The sequence below is a fragment of the Ranitomeya variabilis genome, chromosome 3, assembly GCF_051348905.1.
Source record: "Ranitomeya variabilis isolate aRanVar5 chromosome 3, aRanVar5.hap1, whole genome shotgun sequence".
Taxonomy (NCBI): domain Eukaryota; kingdom Metazoa; phylum Chordata; class Amphibia; order Anura; family Dendrobatidae; genus Ranitomeya; species Ranitomeya variabilis.
Genome location: NC_135234.1, coordinates 251,999,942 through 252,009,928, shown reverse-complemented (window position 1 = coordinate 252,009,928; position 9,987 = coordinate 251,999,942). Strand labels below are relative to the sequence as shown.

Sequence of the window (9,987 nt, the reverse complement as noted above, 5' to 3'; positions counted from 1 at the left end):
TTGGTGATCGGTGGGCGCGGCCATCTTCCTTTGGCCGCGCGTGCGCAGAAGCGGCGCTCTGCTGGCCGCGGCTTCAGGAAAATGGCCGCGGGATGCCGCGCGTGCGCAGATGGATATCGCGGCGGCCATTTTCCTGAAGCCGCGGCCAGCAGAGCGCCGCTTCTGCGCACGCGCGGCCAAAGGAAGATGGCCGCGCCCACCGATCACCAATGCAATAACGAACACCGCGCTATTTTAAATCCCCTGGAAGAGGATTCCAGACTTTGGGCATGCGCACACCACTACGCCACCAACGGAAAACTACGCCAAATCTGGGGGAAGACAACGCCCATGCGACCTGACCAGCCTGATTGACAGGCGAAAACGGAGACTTTGCAAAGTTATTTCGGCAACTTAGGTGGGTAATAAACGCATAACACACACACTAATGTAACGCCCACCTCTGCCCCTATTTAACGCTATTTTTATCCCATCTTCCAAAAACGTGGTGACAGGTTCCCTTTAACAGTCACAATCTTACTGATCATAATTAATATATCCAAGCCTAATTAATACTTTTTAACAAATAAGTTTGTTAACACACAGATTTAATTAATTTAACATGTTTTGATTAATTAATGTAATATCATCGTACAAACTGGAAGTATGCTGACTAGCTAGAACATTTAGATATGAAATGACTGATGACATTTCTAAACAAATATAAAGAAATTAACATATAACGTGTTCTTAGTAAAGAGTTTTATAAACAGGTAACCATTAAAAGTATTTACAGAAATTATTTACATCTGGCTACGTATTTTCACAGAGATTTGAAATTACAGACAATTTTTCAAAATTGAATAAAAATATATATGAAATCCATTGTAAGAAATAAACAAATTAGCCCTGTGTTTAAATAAAAAAAGAAATTAAGCAGCAAACTGAATTGTTATTAAAATATAGTAATTCAGAGAACTAATAGACTTTGGATAATTTTTGGGTGAGGCAAAATTAAATGAATAAAACATAGTTCAGGTGCTATATACTACATTTGAGTCTATTGTTCAAAAGCAAATAATTGTGTGGAACTTGATAATTGTTGCTTAGACACTGAAGGTGTGATGGTGGAATAATCGCTTACATGTTTCCTGTTGTAGGTGAAATTGCTTCAGCATCAAACAACTTTGTCTCATGTCCTTTGTGTTCTAACACTCATGACTAGTATGTGTATAGCACGGGGTGTGTGCATAGGTGTAACATACGGTGCTTACCATGCAGTGTTTTTTCTAACATGCCATGTGTATGTGTAACATGGTGTGTGATCGACATATACAAAATATCGGCAGCACGGATAAGATTTCATGGATGTTAACCTGCCAACAATAACCCAACTCATTAATTGGATGATTGGTTTGGCTTTGCCCGAACTGAAATCATCCTGAAATCATCCTTCTCGGTAGCATGTCACCTGTAAACCGGAGGTATGCTGACAATGCTATGATACTGTATGAGTGAGTGAAGTAGAAATTAGTCTTTCCCTATCATTCTGTGTCAGCCTGAGTAAAGAGGCCAATAAAAAAATGCTTTGAATATTGTCAATCCATGTCTAACATTCTGAAATCGGTCTGGGTAAATGCATCCTAAATGTTTCTGCGTGATAGTAATATGTTACCATTTGAGACTCCGCTTTTAATTTTGTTCATAGCCACATTTAGTCTAAAAATGTCCCTCAATGTTAATCATTTCAAAGTACAAAATATACAAAACATCAAAGTAAAAACGGTTTACAACAACCTACTGAAGCTAAAAGTTTAGCTTATTTAACTGGCACCGGAATAATGATGCTACAATAGAAGCCTTAAAAATAAGGCTGAATTCTGACAAATATATGCACAGTGGACATTTATCCACAAAGTTTCTTGCATACTGCTCCTAACATCCAAGAGATCCTTTATCTCCCAGGCGCCAACCACTTGAGTTTTTCCCAAACTTATACACTAATCGGCGGCCATCTACACGCTCAAGAATTTCTCGCTTGTAGTAATATCTGCAAAGAGAGAAAAAAGTGTAACGAGTTATTGAATAATAATATATTTATCCTAAATACTTTAAATGAGAGAATCAGCTAGACATTAATGAAAAAGCGATCAATAAAATCATTTAAGGATGAACCACCAACCTCATGGCACGGCTAAGCTTCTCATATGTCATACTGGAATTTTTCTTTTTCTGTCCCCAAAGATGGGCAACTGCTTCAGAACGAAGAAACTTAAATACTCCTTCAGATCGGTCCTCCCACTTCAAAAGACCTTCATTTAAATCAGGCTGCAGTAATATATCCCGAATAAACTCCCAAAGGTGTGTTCCACGTGCAGCTGAAATAATTGGTAAATTGTAAGAATTACAAGAGTCATAATGAAAAAGGTGCATCAAATAATTTACAATGGAAGCCAAGTTTCGAAATACTTAAAGGGAACCTGTCAATCAATTCATACTGGCCGAACCTTGGGTAGCATGAATCAGAGACATGGTGTTGATTGCAATCAGTTATGTTTTACTCTGAAGGCTCCAACACTTCAGAGAAAACATGGTCTTAAAAGCCAAATGGGGTCTATAGTTAGAGACATAACTAGTCTGAAGATGTCTCCAGCCATCTTCTCCTTGCCACGTTCCAGTTAATTGACAGGTCTTTCCCTATTGTGAAAGGAGAGACTTATTAATCAACTGGATTGGGGCAGGGATAAGTATACTATCTATCACTTTAGAACATGGCAGGCTGTTCAACTAGGTTTTCTTTGAAACACTACAGAGCAAAACATACCTACTGCAATCGCATAGCCAGGCTCTGGTTTATGCTGTACATGGTTCGGATAGCATGGATCTCATGACAGGTTCCTTTCAAAGGGTAAATGTTGTTTTAGGAAATCTTATAGCTCATTCCTCCTCCTTTATACTCCTCATTGGACTTTAGGAATAGCAACTATCATCTCCCATCTCAGTAATGTGAAAATCTGTATACATTGGAGACAGACTTTACCCAAAGTCTGAGACTGAATGATCAGTACAGAAGGAAGTAGATCAGATTTCTCTGATAAGATATATTACAAAACTTTCCTATTTTCTCTTGAACTGTAAAAATGTTAAATGACAGTTACACAACAAAAGGCAAGAGCACACATTTACTTACAGTGCTTGCTTTTCTTTGTCTCTAAGAAATCTGCGCTTTCAGCATTGATTTTCCGAGGTCTGCCCCTCCTTCTCCTATTGGGAGCACCATCACTTTTATTATAGCTTGGCAGGTTGTCTAAAAATAAAGAGGCACAAATATGAAATAATTATTGAAATGCTATTTATAGTTTGTATTTTATTATCATTTCAGTATTTTATTAAGTTAAAGGGATATTCCCATCTCCAAGATCCTATCCCAATATGTAGTAGGTATAATAATAATATTATCAGATGCCTCCAGTTAGAAATATTTGCTATCTCTCTTTCCTCATGTTTAGGCATTTCAGGATCTTAGGTATCCATGGTTATTATGACCACTGATGAAGTGACAGTTAGCTAGTTGCTAGTGGTCGCAATAATGGATACCTAAGGTCGTGCAATACCTGCACATGAGGAAAGAGATATAGCGAATCAGAAAACTATACTACATTTCTAATTGGAGGTATCTGCTAATATTACATATTAAGATAGGATCTTGGTAAATGGGAATACCCCTTTAAGTATCAACTTACTTGTTCCCAATGATGCTGTTTTTATGTCCACGTCAATGTCACTTCCTGCAGAATCTCCAGCTTGAGGGCTATATGAACCTGTCAGTAAAAAAACAAGACAGTTGAGTATCATGAAAAGTTTTCCAAGCTCTTTTACACTGATGTGCATAACCTTAAAACTTTATTACTTACCGGATCCACAGAACTCGGAGCTCGCAGGCGAGATTGGATCAGAGTAGTAACCTGGATCTATTGCTTTGTCTCCACACAATTCAGATTCTGTAATAAAACGCAAGTAGGATTTAAAATTTCAACAAATGATCATTTTATCATTTATTATTGCATTGGTAACAGCACAAATATTTTTAACAATGATCAATCACGAGTGATCTAAGTAACAGCATGACATAAAGCCAAAATTGCAGTAGAGATGTTGTTGGGTTAAAATAGCAAGTCATGGCTGACTATAGCTAATTTCACTATCTTGCTCCATTAAGTTTGGCAATTGATGTTGCCTTGGCTATCAGGCTATGGGCTGTTGAGTGGAAATTAGTAGTCTAAAGGCCTCTATACACATTAGACTAATGTTGGCGTGTGCTGCCAATATTGAGGGGCTCAGCCTCAATCTAATGAGTATGAGTGCACCGTCCAACTGATGGTCTGTGGAGAAGTCGATCAGGCATGTCTGTTATCAGACTGTCAATCGCATTGTTCTCCCAGAGATAAGCTGCCTGCTGGTGTGTAAGCCAGTGGATTTATTATAAGAAACACAGGGGCCGTTATATCGGAGAGTAGGTTGAAATGGCTGTTGGATGAGTAATCAAAACATTGTTCAGCCAATAGACATCTAATGTGTATGGTGATTTTAAGACTGTGCCAATACCAGTAATGAAAGTCAGCACAGTCTTAGTAAACAGAGCGAGATGACACAGCTTTTAGATAAAAATGTTTATGTAGTCAAGTGACATAAAAAAACAACACACACCAGTTTCTGGGTGAGGCCAGTAGCATAGCTACCAAGAGATCAGAGTGGGCACTTGCCACTTTTACCTGTGTTGGCATGTACAGCATACCGATATAGTTAAACTCTAGGGAAGAGCAGGAGCCATGGTCTACCTGCCTTACCGGTCTCTGTTCTGTAGACCATAGGTTGTTTTAGGCCTGCAGCCTATAGAGTGGCACAGAAAGTCAGAGTCCTAGCACAGATGGTGCAAAGACATCAATATGCCGATCCATTGTTGCCAGGACACTGACTGTGACGGCAGACTCACCAAAATGTGAGACTAGTAAGCATAAATTTGAATATTTTTTTATTTGCATTTTAAATGTCTCATTATTTTTTTTTCCTTTGGGGAACTCAGGAGCAATATTGGTTTATATGGGAAAAATCAGATGACACTATTATTGTATGTGGGGGGACTTTTGTTGAAGCACAAAGGGCATCAATAATTGCTAAGGGGACATTAAGGTGACATTATTACTTTTTATGGGTTTCGTAACCTATGTTTTCTATTGAATCTGTACCCCACTTTTTGTGCACGCTCATACTGGAGTGCTGAACTGCCCACTACTTGGGAGTCTATTAAACTATCAGTGGGGCATTTCAGAAGTTGAACCACCATCAATCTGCAGGCAAATAAAATTAGAAATACTGTAAATTTAGATACCTGAACTGTATTAACTGAATACTAAGGTCACAATATGTGTGTAGGAGTCACATGACTAGCGCCCATTATTAACTGGCTTTCTGCTCTTTTTATAAATGGAACCTACCATTAGATTCATGCTGCCTGAAATATAGCCAGCATGAATCAGAGCTACTTGATTGCAGACAAGTATGTTTTACTCTGAAATACTACAGAGGTTTAGAGAAAACATATTATTAAATTACAGCCAGGAACCCAGAGAGACTAGTCCAATGATGTGTGTCTTTAAAGAGGAACATGGTAATCAACTGGAATGAGGCAGGAAGAAGCAAGCCAGAGGCCATGAAGAACTTCTCATGTCTCTGTTGTTCCTTGACCATTTTTCAAACTATGTTTTCTCTTGAATGCTACAGTTTCAGCTTTTCAGAGTAAAACATACAGGTGCATCTCACAAAATTAGAATATCATCAAAAAATTAATTTATTTCAGTTTTTCAATACAAAAAGTGAAACTCGTATATTATATAGAGTCATTACAAACAGAGTGATCTAGTTCAAGTGTTTATTTCTGTTAATGTTGATGATTATGGCTTACAGCCAATGAAAACCCAAAAGAATCCGAAATGTTGGCCTACTGAAATGTATGTTCAGTAAATGCACTCAATACTTGGTCAGGGCTCCTTTTGCATCAATAACTGCATCAATGCAGCGTGGCATGGAGGTGGCCATCAGTCTGTATTCTTGGATCTGGCGTCTCTCATCTTCCTCTTCACAATACCCCATAGATTCTCTAAGGGGTTAGGGTCAGGCGAGTTTGCTGCCCAATCAACACAGTGATACTGTTGTTTTTAAACCAGGTATTGGTACTTTTGGCAGTGTGGACAGGTGCCAAGTGCTGCTGGAGAATGAAATTTCCATCTCCAAAAAGCTTGTCCGCAGAGGAAATCATGAAGTGCTTGAAAATTTCCTGGTGGACGGCTGTGCTGACTTTGGTTTTGATAAAACACAGTTAGCCTACACCAGCAAATGACATGGCTCCCGAAACTATCATTAATTGTGGATACTTTACACTAGACCTTAGAAATCAAGGTCTCAGAGTTTTGAGGAAGAGTAGAGGCAGACAATCCAAGCTGCTTGATGTCTAGTGTGAAGTTTCCACAATCAAGGATGGCTTGTGGAGCCATGTCATCTGCTGGTATAGACACACTGTTGGCCCCTGTCCACACTGCCAAAAGTACCAATCCCTGGTTTAAAAACATCAGTATCACTGTTCTTGATTGGCCAGCAAACTTACCTGACCCTAACCCCATAGAGAATCTCTTGGGTATTGTCAAGAGAATGATGAGAGACACCAGACCCAACAACGCAGACGAGCTGAAGACTGCTATCAAAGCAACCTGGGCTTCCATAACACTTCAGCAGTGCGACAGGCTGATCACCTCCATGCCTAGCAGCATTGATGCAGTAATTGATGCAAAAGGAGCCCCGACCAAGTACTGAGTGCATTTACTGAATATACATTTCAGTAGACCAACATTTCGGATTCTAAAATAATTTTTTCAAGCTGGTGTTATAGTATTCTAATATACTGAGATAATAACTTTTGGGTTTTCATTGGCTGTAAGTCATAATCATCAACATTAACAGAAATAAACACTTGAAATAGATCACTCTGTAATGACTCTATCTAATATATGAGTTTCACTTTTTGTATTGAAGAACTGAAATAAATTAACTTTTTGATGATATTCTAATTTTGTGAGATGCACTTGTACATAACTGCAATCGTGCAATGAGGCTCTCATTCATACTGCTCATGGGATGGGCAGCACGAATCCAGTAACAGGTTCTCTTCAAATTGACATATGGCCAGAGCCAACATGGGCATAAAAATAATACATAGCACATACACACCTCAGCATCTCCTGCCAGTAAACATACCAGCATGTTACCATTTCAGGTAATCAGAAGCCACCTCTGCATCCAAGGTTTAACTGTTGTGGACACCAGTTGTCACACACTGACAACATTAGAAGTGGAGACTGTCAGAAAGGCTGTCCAGCATTACAGAGGAGCGGCAGTGGATCGATTGACGAGCATGTGCTGTTTATGATTTTTTCAGGAAACTTAGCCCATAAATATAATACAAGCCAGGGATGGAAATTAACTATGCATTACACAGACCAGCTATGCTATGTTTTTAATTTAAGACAGCAACAGATCAGGTAAAATCAAATATAGAGCTGAATTTTAAATACATGTATATTAGAAAATGTATTTTCTATTGTATAAAACTATGGAATGCCCCTTTAAATTATTTTTCTGTTCTGCTGAACTTTGCAAAGTAAGGCAAATGGATCTTACTGCACACAAGTAATAGCAGAAAACTTAGAAACAGATCTTTGTCATACTCATTGTGAATACATTTCATACCTATTTCATTCTTTACTCCAAATTGCAAATTGTCTTCGCATTGAATATAATCATAGATTAGGTCCCATTCAGAAGGGCATTCTGAAATAAAATAAATTAATTACTTGAATAATAATAATAATAGTAGTAATAAATGTACTTCAGACAATAAAGGTATAAACATGCAACAGTGGGAATGTGTTAATAAACTTACCCTCTGAAAGGTGGAACGTTAAGTCATAGTCACTTGAATCACACGAATTTGATGGAGGAGGGGTTTTCCCTGTGAAGAAATATTTTAGAGTTATGATTAGACTAAAAGCCGTGTACCTCACCTATACAATTTCTAGCTTGACACTCTGGGTTATGGTTTGCCTAACATGCAAAAAGTAGGATGAAACTTTTATCTAGCTTAAACTACCAGCTTAACTTTTAAGCAGAGATTGTTATCTTTGGTAATTGTAGATAATCTGCATTATTATGACGCACAAGTGTGTCTTATCTTGGCGTGCAAACAAGGAAACCTGTACCTTTTTATTATCTTCAGAAATTATCAATAGATCACAGTTCAGTTCTGGCTACTAATAATGAATAATTAGGTCATAGTACTCACAATCTCGTAACTGGCTTAAATGGTCGTAGAGTGTATCCCCAAGACCACCGAACATTGTCCTCATATCTTCTCTGCTCAGTTGACATAGGCGTTGTCCATCCATTTCACATTGGGTTAAGTCTATAGTGCTGGCGTCCCACTTGTTCCTCTCAACATTATAACTAATCCAGTCCAATACATGCCGCTGTGTCCACATGTGTGGCAGCTTCTGCTCCCAGTCACATACCTCGGCTGTAAAACATACATGTTAACATTTTAGCACTGACTTTCTTTTAAGCAAAGACTACAGTATAGATGTGCACTATATATATAGTAAACAATACCAACTGGTTCGGAGAGAAAGCTAAATGTTTTCTTAAGATTCATCTCTACAATTTTCTTGTTTACCTGATAGCTCGCTGGTAGTTCCTGGTATAGTAAAAGTAAGTAGCTTGTTATTGTCTCGATCTTTCAGTGCCTCAGTTGACACAGCATGAGCTTGGACAGGTGGATATAAAGTTGAAAAATAATTGTTAAAAACACTGCTGATCACACAGCTTCCTCCTGCCATCGTAGAGCCTAGATGAGAAAAAACATGGAACAATAAGTGGTAAAACTGATAGGTGTTCTCCATAAAAAACATTGCTTTAGAAATCGGGTGAAAGAAGTGACTCAGCATACTGTTCCCGTCACTTGCAATGTCTCACTGAATTTGAAGGCATAAGTATTTCTCTGAAAAGTCCATGTTCCAAAACAGTAATGAAAAATACAAAACTTGTACAGCTATGGTCTAAGTTAAAATGAAGGTTTTCAGAGAACACCAAGATCCCAGAGGTGAAATTTTAAGGTTGTTAACTACCTGTGCAATGTTCCAGAGACTTGAGTAATCCACCTATTCAATAGAAGTGACTATGAGACTATAACAAACCTTGTACTTTTATACACCCAACCCATGTAACCTGACTCCACCTGCTCTATATACAGATTAGACGGGATTTTCCCCAGGTGCGTGATGTGAGTTCAGAGGCCACAAGAATATTTGCATAGCAAACTGTTTCCAACCCTTTCTGGGAAAACAAGGGGACGAGTGGTTTAATTATTGCTAGAGGTAACAGATGTCATAACACGTCAACCAACTTAAATCCAACAACTGATATTTTCATGTTTATGATCATGTAGTATAGTAATTAATTAATAGCAGTTTTTATATTAGAGTTTTAAAAAATTCTGTATTGTATGAGCAAATAAACAAAGATCCTGCTCCAAATTATACAGCACACAACAACATGGTAAGGCCTCATACATCTGACAGCATTCTTTGAGCCCATATTATAAACATAGTGTGTAATGACAAGTAGACATATACTTGAACCCACTGGTGGACAGCAACAAAATAGGACATACTAGGATCAAACATAAAAAAGTCTTGGGCATTAGTACAATGCTTGTAAAAAAGGTATAAAAAGAGACAAAACAGAGTGCCAGAACAATTATAAACAAAGAAAGAAAAAATTCCAAGGTAATACCTGAACAATTACAACCTGTAGATGACCTCCTGCTTCCTTGAACAGGACTTTTCAAACTGTGAGGCAGGAGTCCCTCAGGCGACACTGGCAAGTTGTTGGTGAGTCACTACT

General features: G+C 38.3%; 1 protein-coding gene across 2 annotated transcripts; it reads right to left on the bottom strand.

The window, feature by feature from the left end:
* Positions 1-570: 570 nt before the first annotated feature.
* ELF3 (E74 like ETS transcription factor 3) lies at positions 571-9,296 on the bottom strand. 2 transcript variants are annotated; one of them, XM_077295384.1, is made up of 10 exons: positions 9,210-9,296; positions 8,759-8,929; positions 8,372-8,602; positions 7,973-8,041; positions 7,780-7,860; positions 3,894-3,980; positions 3,723-3,800; positions 3,170-3,286; positions 2,162-2,357; positions 571-2,029 (listed from the first exon to the last, which is right to left on the bottom strand). In XM_077295384.1, the coding sequence occupies exons 2-10, from the start codon at positions 8,919-8,921 to the stop codon at positions 1,915-1,917; spliced, it is 1,137 nt and encodes a 378-aa protein (XP_077151499.1). In that variant the 5' UTR covers positions 8,922-8,929; positions 9,210-9,296; the 3' UTR covers positions 571-1,914. The 2 variants fall into 2 exon arrangements, with proteins under 2 accessions (XP_077151499.1, XP_077151500.1); XM_077295385.1 differs by lacking the exon at positions 3,894-3,980.
* Between the last annotated feature and the right edge of the window lie 691 nt (positions 9,297-9,987).